This window comes from Andrographis paniculata, unplaced genomic scaffold (genome assembly GCF_009805555.1).
Source record: "Andrographis paniculata isolate CXL003 unplaced genomic scaffold, ASM980555v1 Contig71END, whole genome shotgun sequence".
Lineage (NCBI taxonomy): Eukaryota > Viridiplantae > Streptophyta > Magnoliopsida > Lamiales > Acanthaceae > Andrographis > Andrographis paniculata.
The window spans coordinates 3,342,085-3,363,143 of NW_026137608.1; the positions used below are offsets into that span (position 1 = coordinate 3,342,085).

At 33.2% G+C, this 21,059-nt stretch overlaps 3 protein-coding genes across 5 annotated transcripts; 2 read left to right on the top strand and 1 right to left on the bottom strand.

The window, feature by feature from the left end:
* Window positions 1-2,375: 2,375 nt before the first annotated feature.
* On the bottom strand, window positions 2,376-2,696 carry LOC127264814 (putative lipid-transfer protein DIR1). The gene has a single exon (XM_051294360.1). It carries the CDS (start codon window positions 2,694-2,696, stop codon window positions 2,376-2,378), a length of 321 nt encoding a protein of 106 aa, XP_051150317.1.
* A 5,847-nt stretch (window positions 2,697-8,543) lies between these two features.
* LOC127264815 (putative lipid-transfer protein DIR1) lies at window positions 8,544-8,864 on the top strand. The gene has a single exon (XM_051294361.1). The coding sequence runs from the start codon at window positions 8,544-8,546 to the stop codon at window positions 8,862-8,864; it is 321 nt and encodes a 106-aa protein (XP_051150318.1).
* Window positions 8,865-14,007: 5,143 nt separating this feature from the next.
* LOC127264884 (uncharacterized) lies at window positions 14,008-17,832 on the top strand. Of its 3 annotated transcripts, none has more exons than XM_051294450.1 (6): window positions 14,008-14,345; window positions 14,421-14,680; window positions 15,040-15,143; window positions 15,356-15,532; window positions 15,676-17,396; window positions 17,482-17,832. In XM_051294450.1, exons 2-6 carry the CDS (start codon window positions 14,541-14,543, stop codon window positions 17,641-17,643), a joined length of 2,304 nt encoding a protein of 767 aa, XP_051150407.1. In that variant the 5' UTR covers window positions 14,008-14,345; window positions 14,421-14,540; the 3' UTR covers window positions 17,644-17,832. The 3 variants fall into 3 exon arrangements, with proteins under 3 accessions (XP_051150407.1, XP_051150408.1, XP_051150409.1); XM_051294451.1 differs by having other exon boundaries at window positions 14,495-14,680; XM_051294452.1 differs by having other exon boundaries at window positions 14,008-14,343; window positions 14,430-14,680.
* The last annotated feature ends 3,227 nt before the right edge of the window (window positions 17,833-21,059 follow it).

Genomic DNA, 21,059 nt, shown 5'->3' on the forward strand with positions numbered 1-21,059 from the left:
GCAGACAGGAGTGCTGTTGCCGAAAAGGCTGCGAAGGCAACGTATGAACAGACCTTCAAGGCCGCGATGGAGGGGGCGCAACCTGTTGCTATGACCTCTAACCAGCCTGTTGCTTGAAAAAAAAAACGGGATCTTGTTGATACCTTTGTGAGATAGCCTGTTGTTATTTGGCCTCGTCGCAACATATGGACGCAGGGTCTCGTTGCATCTGCCAGACAACAACCAGACGACTTGGAGGGTATACAACTGTTGTTGTTGCGGACTACGTAATGTAGCCTATTGCCACAAATTTCAGGCAGAATGTTGCTGCGACAGCCGGAAAATCAGAAAAATTCAACGGGCATAATTTTAAAATATGGCAGCAGAAGATGCTGTTTTATCTTATCATATTGAATCTTATAGATTGGCTAATGGAGGTTGCACCTGTTGTGCCAAAAAGATCATTGGAAGAACAAAAAACACAAATTTTGAAAACCTGAAAATGCCAGCTTTTATGTGGAAAAATTATGTACTGAATGACTTAAGCGACTCCCTGTACGGTGTCTATCGGCATGCATTAACGACTAAGCAGTTGTGGACACGTTGGAGAAGAAGTACATAATTGAGGATGCTGGTGAAAATAAATTTATTATGGGACGGTTTTTGAATTTCAAAATGGTAGATGAAAAAAACGTTACGAAACAGCTTGATGCATTTCAACTGATTTTGCATGAGATCCAGACCGAGGAGGTAAAGCTGAGTGAAGCCTTCCAGCACGCTTATGTCCTCACTTACACGCAGCCTGAGAGACTTCCTAAGGGTTCACCCACTCTCAAATTACTCTAAAGCAGACACGTTTAACTCCAGAGTTCTTTTAGTAGAGCTTCCGAAAATGAATGTGTACATTGTTGACATGCATAGTCTATTCAATTTATTTAACCTCTAATCAACTTTTGGATGGCTTAATACCAGCTCATCTACACACGAGAGTTGGCCAAGCAACGGTCCAACTTCAGGGGTATCACATCTTCCCACACTTTAGAATGCAACGTCCACGTTGCACTCCAAGGATCGCCGCATTCCAAAGATCGCCAACTGCTGTCTTCACTCACGCGCACCCTAGGCGCACCCTAGGAGACTTCATAGGGGTTCACCCATCTTTAAATTACTCTAGAGCAAACACGCTTAACTCTAAAATTCTTTCAGTAGGGCTCCCGAAAAAGAATGTGCACACTGTTGACATGAGTAGTCTATTTAATTCATTTAACCTCTAATTAACTTTTGGATAGCCTAATATCGGCTCATCCACACGGGAGTTGGCCAAGCAGCGGCTCAACTCCGGAGTATCACCGTTACCATACGGCAATTTTCTATATACCTAGAATTATAGTATAAAATATATATACAATATCATATTGATTTTTCTATATATCATATCGATTTTATGATATACCAGTATATCGTAAAATGACTGGTATATTATAAAATAAAAAATAAATCAAAATATTAAAAATTATCATGAGTTAAAATAACAATATAAATATATTAATATTTTTAGTTATTTTCATTTAATTCTAATATTTCATTAGTTTATTTTATTTGATATTCCATATATACTTAATATTAAAATATACCAAATGTTGAAATATATTGCTATCATCTTATATACCGAACTCGTGGTATATATTAAATTTCAGTATGATAACAATATGCTATGTTATGCAAAATTTAGTACCATTAGCATATTGATAATTTACGATAATGTATCTACTGTACTAAAAATTATGATATACCAAAATTATGGTAATAGGTATTTTTTATATGATATGAAATAAAGCATATTTTTTGGTATTTTTATTCCACACCTATATTTATATGTATTCAATTAATATTATCGGGGGACACGGTGGCTGGAAGGGGGAAGTATTAATTAATATTGTAAATCAAACTTATATCAGGTCAAGTTTGGATTTTCATCTTGATTTTTACATTTTAGGTTATCAAGTAAATTTGAAAAGCAACGTAATCCAATTTAACTTTTTTGTTTTTATTGGTTCATGTCGATCTGGTTTCTCAAAAATTCAAAAAACTCAAATCAAAACATGAAAAATATTTATATTGAACAAATTTGTGTATTAGATCGAATTCACTTTCGACGTAACTCAAATTTAAGATATTATTTAATTATCAAACATAAGTTCAACCATACTCAATGCCTTCTCTTCAAACTCAATCTAATAATACTCTTCCTTAATGCATAAATATTTTCGATTTAATTTGAGTTCATATATTTTCCAAACATAAAACACAAAAAGGAACATGTAGCATTTCGGTGAATAACTCTTCGATACTAATATTTGTGCCGTCGCACTGGCAATTTACACTATTACATAAAATCAGCACGCCGGCGCCGCGAGCTTGCACTTCTGAGGAAGTTGCTTGGCGAGTTTGGGGTCGACGCCAAACGGAGGCGGATTTGGACTATTTAAGAACTTGCAAAAGCACTTTAGATCCGCGCTTGAGAGCGTCTTGCAGCAGTCGGGCGATGGTGGCGCCGGATTTGGTCCCTTCGCTGCCGGTAGACATGTCATAAGCTGACTTAGAGATACACCGCAAACCTTTAACTGATTTTCGTCTGCCGTCGACGTTGCTGCCACCGCTGTAAGGATCACCAGGAACGATGCCATGGCGAATGCAATCTTCAGGCGTGACTCCATTTTTAAGTATTCCTCAATTGTTTTGTAATTGGATTATATTTTCTTTGTTTTGTGAAACTTGTTGCATTTGTATGGGTATTTATAGATGATTTTACTTCTAAAAAAATAATGATGAATTCGTGAAATAGTATTTCATGTAATAATATTTTTGATATATAAGATTATTGAAATATGATTCATTGAATAACGTTTTTATGAAATAATATTTCTGATATATGAAATATTATGTGTATTTATGCATAATCTCCCTGAAATATTATTTGTAAATATCAAACTTTGCATTGTATTTTTATATAGCGGTGGCACGTCTAATATATCGAAAATTTTGCATCATACTGTAAATACCCATATGAGAAAAATATTGCAATGATACCGTACTGAATCATTTGGTATATCTATTTTCAGTATACCTAGAATAACGATATAAAAAATATATATACCAATATCATACTAATTTTTGTATATATATTGATTTTTTGATATACTGGTACATCGTAAATAAAATTATTAGTATGCTGTAAAATATAAAATAATTTAAAATATTAAAAATGATCATAATTGAAAATAAAAATATCAATAAATCAATATTTTTATTTAATATTAATATTTTATTATAATATACCAAATCTTGAAATATATACTTAATATCAAAATATACTGAACCTTTGTTATATATTAAATTTTATACCGGTATGCTATGGTTTGCCAAATTGGGTACGATTAGCATATTGTAAATTTATGGTAGTGTATCTACCATACTAAAAATTGTGATATACCAAAAATATGGTATGATGGGTATCTTTATTTTTATTTTTACAACTGTATTATGAGTATTTTCTTAGGATGGGTATTTTTATTTTTATTTTTATAACTGTATTATGAGTATTTTTTTAGGAGATGAATAGGTGCTGAATTAAAAAATTTAACATCTTTTTGTGATGCCTAAATATGACATAATTATATTACATAATTAATAATCAATTAATTAATGACATGATTATATATTATTTTTTATATTTAAAAAAAATATATCAATGGATAAATATCCATAAATATTTTTAAAAGCTAGGTATAAAAATACAACTACTTTATTGAATCAGCCGAAAACTCTCTTCGGTCAATAGTACCACAACAATGAAAAATCACATTTTTGACAAAAAAGAATAGTCATTTCACCTCCGTAAGAGATGACCTAGTAGTGTAGGGGTTGAACATATGAACATAAGATCATTGGTTTAAACCTCCGATGCCTCATGTCATATATACATGTATTTCATATATATATATACATTATTAGCGATTGAGATAATTGAATTGTACAAAAATATATCATCGGACAGAAAATGAAGATTCTTCTCACAAATAAATAAATATGATAAAATTATTTTTAAAAATTTGAGGATGTAGTATTATACATAGAAAACATAAAGAATCAATAATTAAATTACATTTAAGGAAAAAAAAGTAAATGAATATAAGTAAAAATAGATTGTTATCCAACTTAATTGCCATCAATCAATAATCCATAATCTTTAATATATTGAATTAAAAGTTCATTGATGTGAAAATTATACTCATTTGTTAAGACAAACACTATATACTAAAAATTTTCATGCTTATTTTTCTTTCGACAAGAACAATAGAGTTTAACAACTATCTCATTATTTTTAAACATATATGGATTAATCTTGTATAAAATATTTAAAAAATAAAACAAGTAGTATATAATGCAATCTTTCTTTGTCAAGACACTGATTAAAATTATATAAAAAAACTATATTTAAGAAAATAAATTACTGCTTATATATATATATATATAAAAGAAAAATCTACGTGGGCTGTATCTTTTTTAATCTATGATTTTTTATTTTTTATGTTAGCAAAAAAAAAAAAAAAAATCAAATAAACACACCACCGTTTTTATCATACATATATTATTAAGTTGGAACCAATAACACTATATATATGAATACATATATATATATGGGTGAAAAAAATATCAAAAATATGCTTTACTTCATATCATATAAAAAATACCAATAATACCATATTTATTATATATCATAATTTTTAGTACGGTAAATACAATATCGTAAATTTTTAATATGCTAATTGTATAGAGTTATTTTGTATACCATAGCATATCGTTATCATACCGAAATTAAATATATACCAAAAGTTCGGTATATATAACATGATACGATATATTTCAATATTTGGTATATTTTGATATTAAGTATATATCGGATCAGAATACCAAATTAAATAATATAATGAAATATTAAGATTAAATAAAAATATTAATATAATTATATTGTTATCTTAAATCATGATCATTTTTAATATTTTGAATTATTTTTTGTTTTAAAGTATATAAGTGATTTTACAATATACCGGTATATTAAAAAATCAATATGATATAAAGAAAAATCGGTATAGTATGATATTAGTATATATATTTTTTATACTGTTATTCTAGGTATCATTGCAATATTTTTCTCATATCGGTATTTACAATATGATGCAAAATTTTCGATATATTAGACGTGTCACCGCTATATAAAAATACAATGCAAAGTTTGATATTTACAAATAATATTTCAGGGAGATTATGCATAAATACACATAATATCACTACTAGAAAAAAGGTTGATAATTGCGGAAATTTGTCGCAAATTTTAATCCGTGACAATTAAAAGTCACCGAAAGTAGTTTCGTGACAAATTTATGTCACAACTTTTTGTTTTGACTATTCCGTAAGTAATATTTGCATAAAAAGTTACAAAAAATTTTCCATGACTATTTAAAGTAACGACTTAGGTAACGAAAATGTCCAAGATATTTCTATTCCGTGTCTTTTGACTATTTCGTCACAAAAATTGTCATGAAATTTTTTTCTTGACTATTTTAAGTTGCGGCAAAAATAACCAAAATATTTCCAATATTTTAAATTATTCTCCTTCGCTTTGTTCTCAGTTAAAAAACTTTCCTAAAAATTCACACTCTCAAAATTCTTTAACAAAAATATCTTCAATTTTTTTAGTTAGATTTGTTGTGGGATTAAAGATTCATATTCGATTTGTTCTATCATGGGAAGCAATCCGTGATAGGCCGAATTAGCTTCAAGGAGATCGCGTGCAACACTTTCAGAATTCTTTAACAAAAAATCTTAAAAAATTTTCTGGTTTGGTTCATTGTGGAATTAAAGACTCCCATTTGATATGTTCTATCATGGGAAGCAATCAGTGACGGACAAAATTTGCTTCAAGGAGATCGCGTGCAACTCGAAGCTTGGATTTTTGTGATATAAGATTTGTAATTTCGAATTTGTCAGATCTCGGATTTTCTTCAAAACTACAACAATCTTGAAGCAAATTCGGGTGAAAATCTGAGACGACTGACGAAATTTCCCAGATTCATGATCAAATTGCAGCTGCCCAGAAAGTACCTGATGACGAAGGAATGATCAACGATGTGCGCGATGGAGGTGACCGAAATTTGAATGATGATATTCAAATTGGTGCAGATGGGGAGGAGAACGAGGAGGTTAACTCCAACGAGTCTCACACTCTCGTCTCTCTGTTCCACGATCTCAGCTACTCCGCATAACCGGTGAGGCTACTGAAGTTGCTGCTGCCAGACTTGAAGCGTGTGAGACAGACATGAGTGCTGTTGCCGAAATGGCTGCGAAGGCAACGTATGAACAGACCTTCAAGGCCGCGATGGAGGGGGCGCAACCTGTTGCTATGACCTCCAACCAGCCTGTTGCTGGGAAAAAAAACGGGATCTTGTTGATACCTATGTGAGATAGCCTGTTGTTATCCGGCCTCGTCGCAACATATGGACGCAGGGTCTCGTTGCGTCTGCCATACAACAACCAGACGACTTGGAGGGTATACAACTGTTGTTGTTGCGGACTACGTAATGTAGCCTATTGCCACAAATTTCAGGCAGACTGTTGCTGCGACAGCCGAAAAATCAGAAAAATTCAACGGGCATAATTTTAAAATATGGCAGCAGAAGATGCTGTTTTATCTTATCACATTGAATCTTATAGATTGGCTAACGGAGGCTGCACATGTTGTGCCAAAAAGATCATTGGAAGAACAAAAAACACAAATTTTGAAAACCTGAAAATGCCAGCTTTTATGTGGAAAAATTATGTACTGAATGACTTAAGCGACTCCCTGTACGGTGTCTATCGGCATGCATTAACGACTAAGCAGTTGTGGACACGTTGGAGAAGAAGTACATAATTGAGGATGCTGGTGAAAATAAATTTATTATGGGATGGTTTTTGAATTTCAAAATGGTGGATGAAAAAAACGTTACGAAACAGCTTGATGCATTTCAACTGATTTTGCATGAGATCCAAACCGAGGAGATAAAGCTGAGTGAAGCCTTCCAGCACGCTTATGTCCTCACTTACACGCAGCCTGAGAGACTTCCTAAGGGTTCACCCACTCTCAAATTACTCTAAAGCAGACACGTTTAACTCTAGAGTTCTTTTAGTAGAGCTTCCGAAAATGAATGTGTACATTGTTGACATGCATAGTCTATTCAATTTATTTAACCTCTAATCAACTTTTAGATGGCTTAATACCAGCTCATCTACACACGAGAGTTGGCCAAGCAACGATCCAACTTCAGGGGTATCACATCTTCCCACACTTTAGAATGCAACGTCCACGTTGCACTCCAATGATCGCCGCACTCCAAAGATCGCCAACTGCTGTTTTCACTCACGCGCACCCTAGGCGCACCCTAGGAGACTTCATAGGGGATCACCCATTTTTAAATTACTCTAGAGCAAACACGCTTAACTCTAAAGTTCTTTCAGTAGGGCTCCCGAAAAAGAATGTGCACATTGTTGACATGAGTAGTCTATTTAATCAATTTAACCTCTAATTAACTTTTGGATAGCCTAATATCGGCTCATCCACACACGGGAGTTGGCCAAGCAACGGCTCAACTCCGGAGTATCACCGTTACCATACTGCAATTTTCTATATACCTAGAATTATAGTATAAAATATATATACAATATCATATTGATTTTTCTATATATCGTATCGATTTTATGATATACCAGTATATCGTAAAATGACTGGTATACTATAAAATAATAAATAAATCAAAATATTAAAAATTATCATGAGTTAAGATAACAATATAAATATATTAATATTTTTAGTTATTTTCATTTAATCCTAATATTTCATTAGTTTATTTTATTTGATATTCCATATATACTTAATATTAAAATATACCAAATGTTGAAATATATTGCTATCATCTTATATACCGAACTCGTGGCATATATTAAATTTCAGTATGATAACAATATGCTATGTTATGCAAAATTTAGTACCATTAGCATATTGATAATTTACGATAATGTATCTACTGTACTAAAAATTATGATATACCAAAATTATGGTAATAGGTATTTTTTATATGATATGAAATAAAGCATATTTTTTGGTATTTTTATTCCACACCTATATTTATATGTATTCAATTAATATAAAAAATAATACTTTAGAGTAGATAGCTAAGTTGGCATGACAAGTTGTAAGTTTTTAAAAACTATAAGACAACTATAGCCTAATTTTATGGTAGTGTATTTCATATATCAGAAATATTATTTCATAAAAACGTTATTCAATGAATCATATTTCAATAATCTTATATATCAAAAATATTATTACATGAAATACTATTTCATGAATTCATCATTCTTTTTTTAGAAGTAAAATCATCTATAAATACCCATACAAATGCAACAAGTTTCACAAAACAAAGAAAATATAATCCAATTACAAAACAATTGAGGAATACTTAAAAATGGAGTCGCGCCTGAAGATTGCATTCGCGATGGCATCGTTCCTGGTGATCCTTACAGCGGTGGCAGCAACGTCGACGGCAGACGAAAATCAGTTAAAGGTTTGCGGTGTATCTCTAAGTCAGCTTATGACATGTCTACCGGCAGCGAAGGGACCAAATCCGGCCCCACCATCGCCCGACTGCTGCAAGACGCTTTCCAGCGCCGATCTAAAGTGCTTTTGCAAGTTCTTAAATAGTCCAAATCCACCTCCGTTTGGCGTCGACCCCAAACTCGCCAAGCAACTTCCTCAGAAGTGCAAGCTTGCGGCCCCGGCATGCTGATTTTATGTAATAGTGTAAATTTTTGCCATTGCGACGCCATAAATATTAGTATCGAAGAGTTATTCACCGAAATGTTACATGTTCCTTTTTGTGTTTCATGTTTTGAAAATATATCAACTCACATTATAAATCGAAAATATTTATGCATTAAGGAAGAGTATTATTAGATTGAGTATGGTTGAAGTTATGTTTGATACTTAAAGAATATCTTAAATTTGAGTTACGACGTTCATAATTATAACTAGAGGTGTCGAAAGTGAATTCGATCGGTTATACAAATTTGTTCAATCTAATTCGTTTTTAGGTTTGGATTTGAGTGTTCAGGATTTTTTAGAAACCAGAGGATTCCGTTGCTTTCAAACTTACTTAATAACCTAGAATGTAACAATTAAGATGGAAATCCAAACTTGACCTCACATAGATCCGATTTACAAGATTAATTAATTTTATTTTTTTTTACTCAATTTCAAGTTTAATTATATTAATAAATAATAAATAATACAAATTATATAATATTATGCTCTTATTTAGACTCTTGTTATACATTTTAGAGTAAATATCAATATTAGTATCATTCAAACCAAATTTTTGTAATTTGGTCTCACTAAAAAAATATATCAAAATTAATTCAAGCAGTAAAGAACTCATCATTTTTAGTATCACTTTCAAATTTCTTCTGATATGGTTGTTATGGATTCTAGACCATAATTTAAGTTGGATCGAATATGGCCGTGTAACAAAAAATACGGCCGTGTTAAAACCTACAGCTCATTCACCGTCCTACCCGAACCAAACACAGGCGTGTTCAAGAAAAATATTCCCATGTTTAAAGATACATACCTAGAACCTTAAAATACCACTGTTTTAGTGGCCGTGTTCGACACGAGCATATTTTTACGTAACGCACCCATGTTTAACCTCAAAATACATCCCTTTTTGGATGTTTTTGAACACGGTATTATAGTGGATCATGAATTTTGAATCTTGGGCAGATGTTTGTTAGTGAATTTTAGGCATTATTGATCGGTCAATTGTCATCCAACCCGCACATTAATAGGCTACATGTATTTTAAGTGCTCTTCTAAATTGGCCGATGCGTTGGAAGAGGATGGCCGACGAGACTACATGTTTTTCAATTGATCGGCTATCACCCAATAACCAACCTACTCTTTTTAACTACATGCTCCCTAAATTGGCTGATGTGTTGAAGAAGAGGATGACCGACCATGCTACATGTTTTTCAATCGATCGGCCATCGCCTAAAACCAGCTTATTCTTCTTAACCAATACATGACATTATTCTGTCCATAAAATTTTTCATAGTTTGGGTGCTGTGTTTATTTTCTCAAATTTGTTTGTTAAGAAATATTTATATTAATAAAAATTTTGTAATCGATGTTCCGCCTTCAGTCGTTGCACCAATTCCAAAAGTTCTTTTTCTCACATGTTTCATACAAACGGTAAAAGTTTATTGTAATCAAAAAATAAATATGTGTACCAATATATCAACACACCACATAAGTTGCGTACCGTTAACTTTGCAGTGGAAGATTGTATTGTAGGAGTCTCAGCTTGTTGAATTTGTTGAGTTGAGATACTTTGACTTTGTGCTGGAATATTGCATCTCTGCGACAACTCCTCAGTAAGTTGCATTCCGTCCGCCGTGGAATTTGATTCGATCAAACTTGCTATTCTCTTTTGGCAACCCTTCAAAGTATGTCCAACAAGCCCACAAAATTTGCAAGTTCTTCTGACTTTTTGTCTTGGTAAAATACTCTCACTAACCTTTTTTCCCCTTGATTGACCTTTCTCTATTACTTCATTGGGGTCGGTCTCCTCGCCTTCTTAGGCCTTCCAGCAGCTCGTTTAACATTTGGGGGAAGTGGTGGAGGCGATTCAGTTTTTGGCCATATTTTTTGACCATCCATTGCGCCAATAGAATACGAATACACTTTATTGAATGTCTCAACACTGTATATTTCGTCAACAAAATCCTCCGGATTTAACTGTTGTCCATATATAGCACTCATTGCATGGCGACATGGGATCCCACATAACTCTCATTTTCTACAACTGCAGGATTTTTTTAAATGTCAACAACAAATTGATTCCCATCCGAACAATAAATCTCATAACACCAATCATTAACTTTAACGGGTGCACAAGAAGAAGCCGCTTGGATTTTTTTTCCATAATTTTTACTATCTTCGAGCAAAAGTGCATATCCCCTCATTTTCTATGCGCCGTCTCCCTTCGCTTTTGAAGCTGGGTTAATAAATATCTTATAATCCACTCCAACATCGGCAATATCGACATTTCTCTTGCATCTAATATTATACTATTGAATGATCCACATAAATTGTTCAAGATCATATCACATTTCGAAAATGTAGCAAAATGTGATCTTGACCACTGAGACGGTGGCTTGTCGGCAAGCCAATCAATACATTTCGGATCTAACTCTTGAATCTTCTTCATCACCTCCTCAAAGTCAGAGACAGTACTTGCGTCGGCAACCATCCAAATCAATCTTTTATATGCAAGACCCTTAAATCCAACTGTTTTCATATTTCCATACAATGTCGAACACAAAATCTTTTTTCGCATTGAGGAAAAATCTTTTCCATGTCCTAAACAAGACCTTTTTGTTTGTCAGATATAGAAGTATAACCCTCGTGTTCTATGTTCAAATCCTCCCTTAAAAGAGTGAAAAACCATTCTCAAGCTTCGCATGTTTCACTCCCGACAACAGCATATGCCAAAGGAAACAACTCATTGTTCAGATCAATTCCAATAACAATCAAAATAATGCATTGTCAAGGACCTTTTAGGTGACAACCATCCACCTCAATGATAGGTCGACATACATACTGAAACCCACGCACAAGTGATTTCAAACATATGTAATACTTGCTAAATCTGCGTCGTCCATTAAAAAATTCGCCTTCCAATTGCATAAAACAGTTGACCCAGGATTAGACTGTCGTAAAGTTTCAGCATAGTCCCATAACTTTTGATATTGCTCTTCAGCATCACCTTCAATTGCCTTCAGTGCCTATTTTAGCGCTCTGTATGCTTGCTGTTGGTATATATTGCATCTAATGTCTTATGTGACGTCTGTCCTAAACCCTTTTATACGTTGTTTAGGATCTGATCAAAACAACGACACATACTTCCTTGCAAGCCATGTCGACTTCACATTATTCACATTCAAGTCGCACATACAATCATGATTGCAATTATATGTCCTTAGTTGAAAAGATGCTTGATCATTCACCTTTAACGCATTAATTTTCCAATTGCAGTTCTCAACGGCACATCGGACATTATCATTCTTGACAAATTTCAAACTTCTCATTGTCTTGATAGCGCGATTCTGAACCGCTTCCTTAAATTCGTTTTTAGAGCTAAAAATCATTCCAAGACTAAATGTGGGATCATACTTTGACGTTGTATCATAAATGGCATACAACTCCATCTCATCAACATCGGAGTCAACAAACATGGTTAAATCTTTTTTGGTGCACTACGACACTTTGATTTTCATTAAACTCATTCATATCCACATTACTCTCGAACAATAACTGATCAATCCTATCATCCTCCGAATCTTGTTCTTCCATCATATAATCAAAATCCTCAAAATCCGATTCATTAAGCATTTTATTCCACTAATCTTCTTCTCGAATTTCATTGCAATCTAAATTTATATCTTCATCATATATTTCTTTGACACATTTTCCTTTATCATAACTCATTTTTATGATAATGAATTTTCTCCTACAAAACAAGTGAGGATATAACACATATTGAATACACTACTTATAAAATATAAAAATTTATGCATTAATTATAAAACAATACATTATAGAAAACTTATTTCTATAATATTCAATTTATCATACAATATAATCCATTAATCACTAGAATATACAAGCTATACATATTATTATTTTTTATACCATAAAAGACAATAAATTTTAAAAAAAAAATTAATTAAAAATTTCCTTCACAATAGATTCCACAAGAATATTTTACACTTCAAAGAGATAAAATATAATATAGGTAAAATTGCTTATAACTCCTCTGTGGTTTCAAAATTCAGCGTAAAATCTCCTTGTACTTTAAAAATTGCATGGTACCCCTTATACTTTAAAAAACGTTGCATGAAACTCCACCGCTATGAAATTTTCCTCGTGTGATAAGAAGATGATTTCCTATCTATATGTTTTGCATGGCCGGGGGGTTTTATGCAATATTTTTTAAAGTATAAGTGAGCGTCATGCAATTTTTTAAAGTAAAATGGGGATTTATGCTGAATTTCGAAACCACAAAGTGGTTTCATGCAACATTCTTTAAAGTATAAAGGGACGTCACGCAATTTTTAAAGTAGAGGGAGAATTTACGCTGAGTTTCGAAACCACAAGGGAGTTATGGACAATTTCGCCTATAATATATGAAAAGTGGGGTTGATAGGTTGGAGAAGTGGGGCTGAAATGCGGAAGAAATGAGAGAGAATTAAAATAAATGGATTTGAAATGGGGGACATGTGGGGTTAGGGTTTTTGTTAAAAACAAGGTCTAACACGGCCGTATTTCTTTACAAACACGGCCATGTAAAACTAATTATAATCGGCGGGATTTTTCAACGATACAACACGGGCCTGTGTTATTTGAACACGCTTGTGTTCCGAGCCTGGTGTGTCCTGCAACCTTAAACACACGGCCGTGTCTCATAGAAACACGCCCATGTTGGATTCTCAATTTTGGTCAGATGATGTATATTTTAAACACGGGCGTGTTTTGTGCAACATGACCGTGTTTGGGCCGAGTCAGCATCCGTAACAGCCACGTTAGCTGGAACCGTTAAAATTTGAATGGTGTAATTAGAAATGATAAGTAATTTTTTGGGTGGGACCGGTTTTTAGTAATTATTTTGATATCGGACCAAAAATAAAAAAAATTAAATTTGAATGAGACTAGAAATGATATTTACTCTAGAAACTGGGAGAGAAGCTTGATTGGGAGAGAAGCTTGATTCGTTTAATTCATTACCCTTTTCGTGGTTGACCCTGTTAAACATTTATAAAGAATTGTTAAAACGAATAAAAATCAACGGAGTGCTTGCTATCTGTGCTGTGTGTGCATCAAATCAACAATCCAGATTCACTTCATCTTCTATCTATCTACATCAACAGTGGTCGAGCAGAGAGGGAGCCACTCGATCTTATCTGCAAGACAAAATGGCGACACTGATTAGATCAGCATACCAACACCAATACGGAACAACGAAAGCACCCGAAGAAGAATCTTTCTTAATCCAGAGGCATATTCCTTGAAATTCGATCAACCAACCCAACTCCTGGTTTCCTCTCTCTCGCCTCGCGTCTATCCGGCAGACAACTTGTCTCTGTCTTGGTCGGAAATCGGAATCTGAGCAGTACGCTGAATTTTTTTATCGATCGCAACATATTCAGACCGTGTAGGTTTCGTTTCATGTTCTGTTTCTATCTCTAGGATTTTTTAGATCAGTTTTCTATATATAACTCCATTGAAGTGCTTTCAGACAAATTCGCGACCTAGCTAAATTGATCTCAAATGTTGGGGTTCTATTTCTCTACCTGAATTCAGGAGAGAGAGAGGAGAGGGTTTTTATAAAACGACGGCGTATCCGCAAATGCTTGAAACGGCGTCGTGCCCACGCGGCTTAGGAGAACTCAGGGGCCTCCAATGGCGCATACAGATGGAGATATTGCCGCCGTCTCCTCCGGCATCCGTCGACGATCTCCGCCACGTGACCGCCGATTCTCGGAGAAGGTAAAAACTATTGAAATCTTTGTTTTCACTTAAAGAGGCTCTAAATCCCTAGCAAAGAACACTGATTTTGTTCTGTGCTTGTTCGTCCCCATCATATCCCCTTATGTTCTGAGATTCAATTGTTATCTCTTACATCATTTTATCACAGATAATGTTTCTGTAATGGTGGTGATTGATTTGGATTCAATCAGAAACTACATATGTTGATCACTTGTCCATTTCCAAATTTATGTTAGAGTTTATCTTCGATTGAAGTCTTGATCTGAATCTTATAAGGTTTATAGATTTCACCATTGATTGAGGTTACGGTTTTGTCCTCCTTATCTTTATAAAATGTTAAGTATCAAGATTTTATACAGGTATGCTGCCTTAAGAAGACATCTTCTCGTCGATCCACATGTGTCCAAAGATAGAGCTCATTCACCCGACAATGTCATGGACAATCCACTCTCCCAAAACCCGGGTGCGATTTCTAAGTTTTCCTATGTCCCAAAACTTTTAAGTGATGCATCATTAAATATGATATTGGAGAAATGCTCGAGTTGCCACCATTTATGATCTACATATAAATGTGTTCAAATTAGAAAGCTGTAAAAAAGATCCTTGTATTTTCTAAGTTTGCGTAATCGATTTTGCAGTAGTTCTCAAGTGTTATTTGTCTTCATATTCATGCAGATAGTATGTGGGGACAGTTCTTTAGAAATGCCGAGCTGGAGAGAATGGTCGATCAAGATTTGACGCGGCTGTACCCTGAAAGAAGCAGTTTTTTCCAGACAAATAGATGCCAAGGCATGTTGAGACGAATCTTACAACTATGGTGCCTTAGACACCCGGAGCACGGCTACAGACAGGGTATGTATTTATTGTTCGTGAGTCACCTTCGTCAACTCCAATCCTGTTCTTACAATAGTACATCCGAAGCCAAAATCCTTTTCAGTGCCTAGGTCAAAAGAGGGAGCTGTATTTTAATTTCACTTTCCTATTTTTTGATGCAGGTATGCATGAACTATTGGCTCCCCTGTTATACGTTCTTCAATTCGACGTGCAACGCCTGTCAGAATTGAGGAAAACTTACAACAGATATGGTTCTGATAAATTCGATGGCTTTTCGTTCCACGAAAATGACTTGCCATACAAGTTCGATTTCAAGAAATTCTCAGGAACTTCGAATGGAAGCGATGTATTCGAAAACAGCCTGTCAAAAGCCAACAGCATCGGCCAGCTTGATCCTGAGGTACAAATGATTGTATCACTAAGTGACGCCTATGGAGCCGAAGGTGAGCTCGGCATCGTAATATCAGAAAAATTCATGGAACACGATGCTTATTGTATGTTCGATGCCTTAATGACTGGAGCTGGAGGGGCTGTTTCCATGGCAGAGCTTTTCGCCCCATCTTTGCCTGGGAATTCTCACCTCGGATTCCCCCCGGTAATTGAAGCTTCTGCTGCTCTTTACCATTTACTTTCCATTGTAGATTCCTCTCTTCACAGTCACCTTGTTGAACTCGGAGTCGAGCCCCAGTATTTTGCACTTCGTTGGCTACGGGTACTGTTTGGCCGTGAATTTACTCTAGAAGACCTTCTGGCAATCTGGGATGAAATTTTTGCTTACAAAAATGCAAAGTCTATCAAAGAAGTCGGATCCGAGTCCAGTTATGGAATTCTGGAGTCACCTCGGGGCACATTTATAGTTGCGTTTGCAGTTGCGATGATGCACAGTTTGAGGTCTTCATTGTTCGCCACCGAGAATGCGACTACCTGTCTCCAGAGACTGCTGAATTTTCCCTGTGACGTAGAGGTTCGAAGCCTGTTAGAAAAGGCAAGATCATTGCAATCTCTGGCATTCTCAAATCCGAAACCGATGCCATTCCAGATGGGCAGTAGAAGGAATTCGTCCGTTGCAAGAGCACATAGTCTTTCAATCGATCTGAGTTCTCCAGGTAGCGTTCCATGTGCAGTGCCGAATAGCTATTGGGAACAGAAATGGAGATTTCTACACAAGGAGCCCGAGACCGAGAGCATTCCAAACCGTCAAAATGGTTGGTCCGAGAAACCTGAAACATGTCTCTACAGAACTGAATCCGATCCCTTGCCTTCTAAGCAGATTAAGAGAGCCAATTTTCGGAGACCGGGTGTGCAGAGAAGCTTGTTGAAGGACCTGGCGCGACAGCTCGGTGCAGATGAAGATGACTATGAAGACAAAGAAGATGCAATATCCGATGAAATTGAGGTTAATGTAGATACCTTAAATGAGATCGAGGAAAGCATTTCTACTGGCTCCGGAGGCAATGAAGACCTTGTTTCTTCAGTCCCGACTGTTACTACAGACGAGCCTGACAAAGAAAATGAATCGGGAAGAAGTAGTAGTTGCAGTGTTGCATCAACGAATGAAAAGGATGCCGAGTCTTGCGAGGCTAGGAAACCCGATTCAATGGAGAAAAGCTCGATTGTTAAACAAGCAACAGCCACTGTAAAGGAGAAGAAACCTTTTCTTGGTGTGTTTCAATGGATGTTGAAGATGGGAAGGAATGGTAGCGAAGGAACGTCGTCTGCAGAGGAAAGTCGTGGCGTCGACGAGGCAATTAATCGGCTTAATGTTGGTGATGATGATGTTTCATTTGATGCTGGTGACAATACTCGCGCTGCTGACAAAGGCGACGCCAATTTGATGGGTGGCTTCAAGAATCTCGGCAACTCTATGCTCGAGAACATCCAGGTGCCGTAATACATATATATATATATATATGTTTGCCTTATATTTCGAGGAGCACTGAATCGAAAGTAATCGTTCGAATTTACAGGTGATTGAGTCTGTGTTCTACCAGCAGGATTGGGTGCAGATAGGATCGATGGAAAACTTATCCAAGAATGGTCTTGTCGGAAAAGGACAGGTCACGGCGACGGCTACGGCCGCGCTGAAAGAGCTTAGGAAGATCAGTAATCTTCTGTCGGAATGCGATTGAAGATAGACGGAGACATTTTGAGTGAAGTAAGCGCGTGTGTGTTCCTACTGTGTAAATATTTGATCAACTAATATTTGAACATCGTGTAATGTAATATAGATTTTCAATCCGACGATTCCTGCAGCATGGCGAATCTTGTAATGTTTTGCTTAGCTAGTAAGTTGCACGACACACCGTTCTAAGTTTCAATGAGTTCTGGACAAAAAAAAAAAAAAAAAAAATTACTTATTTAATATATTTATATATATGATTAATATAAAAACTAATATTCCCTTAGTCCATTTCTAAGGAGGATGGGCCGTCTTTGGCAATTAACTGATAACGGTTAGCTGTTAACTGATTTAATTAGCTGATAGCTGTTAGCTGATTCAATGAGCTCGATTAGCTGTTTGTATTAAAATTTTTGGTAAAACAACTGTTTGATATTAACTGTTTGATATTAGCTGTTTATACAGGACATTTCTGTTTTATTCTTGTTTCTAATATATTCAATTATATTCTTTTGAGTTAATATTTAAAATTTTTTGTTATTAATTATTGAAACTTGTAAAAGTGTTATAAAAGTATTATTTTTATTACATTTAGATTTAAAAAATAATATATTTTTATTAAAATATATAAATAGTTTTTTTTATTAAAAATGATGTAAAATATAAAATAATAATTTTTTCGTGTATATATTTATTATGTTAGTTATCGATTAGTTCATTATATTTATAATTTTCAATAAATTTAATTTATTTTTAGTATAAAATTTATATAATGTAATTTTAATAAAAAAATAAATTATTAATATTTATATTTTTTTATTTTATGTTGATTTTAATAAATTTATATATTTTACAATTAAAATAATTTTTATATAAAAATTAATTATTTTAAATTTATAAAAGTAAAATTATAATATAGTAAAATATTCTAATATAATTAATAAATAATCAAAATATATTTATTTGTGTAAAATGTATAATAAATTTTTAAGGGCATACCAGCAATAAAATTTTTTTTTTACAGAAAAAACTATTTCAAAACGCTAAGTTAGGCTTTTCAGAAATTAGTTTTTTTTGGGTAAAAAAGCTTTTTCAAAAAGCTAATTTTCTAAACACCTAAATTAGCTTTTTGACTGGTCAAACAGCTAAAAGCTGTTCAATGAGCTAAAAACTCTTCAAAAAGCTAATTTACCAAACACCTAAATTAGCTTTTTGACTGGTCAAACAACTAAAAGCTGTTCAATAAGCTTAAAGCTCCTCAAAAAGCTATTTGCGAAACAACCTTATAAATTTATATTTTTGTCCACCCAATAGAAATGTTTAACCTTTTTATAACTGTGTATCTATCACTAATTAATAATGTTTTTTTTAATACTTATTTATTATCTTATTCTTAATTTATTATACACTTTTATTTAAAAGTAAAGATATTTTGGTCTTTATATTATTATATTTATCTAATATTGTAAAGTATTAATATTTTTAAATCTGACGTGCAAAAATAAATATAAATGTTAAAAATAGAGAGTATTTTGTATTGTTTTTTTTACAGTTTAATTTTTTTTGAGTTTGTTTGGTTCTATTGTTAACAAAAATATACTTTCTCAGTCTAATTTTAATATTTATATTTACTTTTTAGCAAACGGATTAAAAAATATCAGGGTCCATATTTACTAAAAAAAATAATATAAATTCTTGAATTGAACACGGACGAAAATAAGTATATGTAAACGTTTGAAATGGACGAAGGAAATACTATTTTTTGTTTTATATATATATATATAAAATATCATATTAAAATATATTTAAATAATACCATGTAAATTTTAATATAAATTTTTATGTTGTACATATATTTATAAACTTTGTTTTATATATAAATATATTTTTTTAGGTAAAATAAGCCCTTATAATAGCCTAAAATTTTGGGGCCGGACATGAACCAGTGGCAGCCCTGGAATTTGATTTTTGTTTTACTATTTCAATTTTTTTTTTTTACAAATATCAAATCAAACACTTATTATTATAATTTAAATTAAATTTTACATTCAAAACATTACATCAATACATATTTATATCACATCAGACAACAATTTCAACTTAAAATAAATCTTACAAGTAACACATCCCTAATTATTACATAACCGAACACAACACTACACTATCAACACGGCATAGTGATGGTTTGGAAGAACAAATGAGATGTATAATAGGGATGGGACGTGCGGTATGTTAGCAGCATGAATGTTTCTTGGTGTTGTTCTCGTGAATATACAGCCTTTTTGGAGAGGTTTTGTTTGTACAGTTGATATGAGAGTGTAAACTGAAGTGTTCGATATTTAATAGAGAATTCAAAAAAATTCAAACTTTAAAATGTTTTTATTGAAATATCTTTAAATTTTATTCATCTTTTACTTTTAAATAATATGTTTCTCATCCATAAATTTGTTATGTATAACAACATCAACAAAAAATAAGCATAATTTATCATTTTATGTAACTTACTTATCATATACTATCTCCGTCCCAAATTTTATGTCCGGATTATTGTAGATACGATAGTAAAGTAATTACAGTATAGTACAAATAATTATCGAGATGGATCAGGTGCTGATGCCTCATTAATTAATGACATGATTATAAATAAAAACTTTAAAATGCGAGTAAATTGGGTAATTTTTTTCCAAAAAAAAAAAGGTAACATAACATGTGAGACGTACGAAAATGGTAATATGAACACAAGATGTAAGATGAAAAGAGTACTAAATAACAACACAGTGTAGACCTTATTTTTATTGTAAAAAACCCTTTTCAAAAGTTATTTCGCTTTGAAAATTCAGTTCACCAAGCGTTTTTAGTGTGTGTTTGTTTGTAGGTTTAGTTTTTGGATTTTGTTTTCTGTATAGTAAAAGATTGAATCTAAATAATTGTTAAATGTGATATAAATAGTAGTTGATGTAATATTTTACTATTCAAATTCTAATCCAAAATTCAAAACCCCAATCAAACACATTCAACCCCCAAGTAAAGCTATAAATGAGAAGATGAGGATGAGGAAGGCCCCAACCAACACAATATTTTCAGCATTTTATCATTATTTTTTCAATATTTTACAATTCAATATTTTACATTTTCTCCACATTTATCCATTTTCTTAACAACTATCCTTTCAACAAGCTTGTGCTTTCCTTTTTAATTTTAATGATTTTCTATTTCTAAGTCATTTTTTTTTGTTTTCTTATCAATGAATTTTTCCACTAAATTCTATTTTCACATACACAAAATATCACCTAGGCTTTCTAGAGTGACCTTGGAACCTTTGACATTTTCCAATCGATTTTATCAAACTGTCGTAAGATTAAGAATATATGAATTTTATACAACACATCCACTAAAGTACGATTTTAACTATTCGATTCATCTACT

What these genes read in the sequence shown, in the direction of transcription:
- LOC127264884 (XM_051294450.1), top strand. Translation starts at nt 14,541, where the DNA reads ATGCTTGAAACGGCGTCGTGCCCACGCGGCTTAGGAGAACTCAGGGGC. An exon ending in TCCACTCTCCCAAAACCCGG is followed by an intron (nt 15,144 to 15,355) that starts GTGCGATTTCTA and finishes ATATTCATGCAG; the next exon opens with ATAGTATGTGGGGACAGTTC. An exon ending in CTATGCTCGAGAACATCCAG is followed by an intron (nt 17,397 to 17,481) that starts GTGCCGTAATAC and finishes TCGAATTTACAG; the next exon opens with GTGATTGAGTCTGTGTTCTA.
- LOC127264814 (XM_051294360.1), bottom strand. Translation starts at nt 2,696, where the DNA reads ATGGAGTCACGCCTGAAGATTGCATTCGCCATGGCATCGTTCCTGGTG.
- LOC127264815 (XM_051294361.1), top strand. Translation starts at nt 8,544, where the DNA reads ATGGAGTCGCGCCTGAAGATTGCATTCGCGATGGCATCGTTCCTGGTG.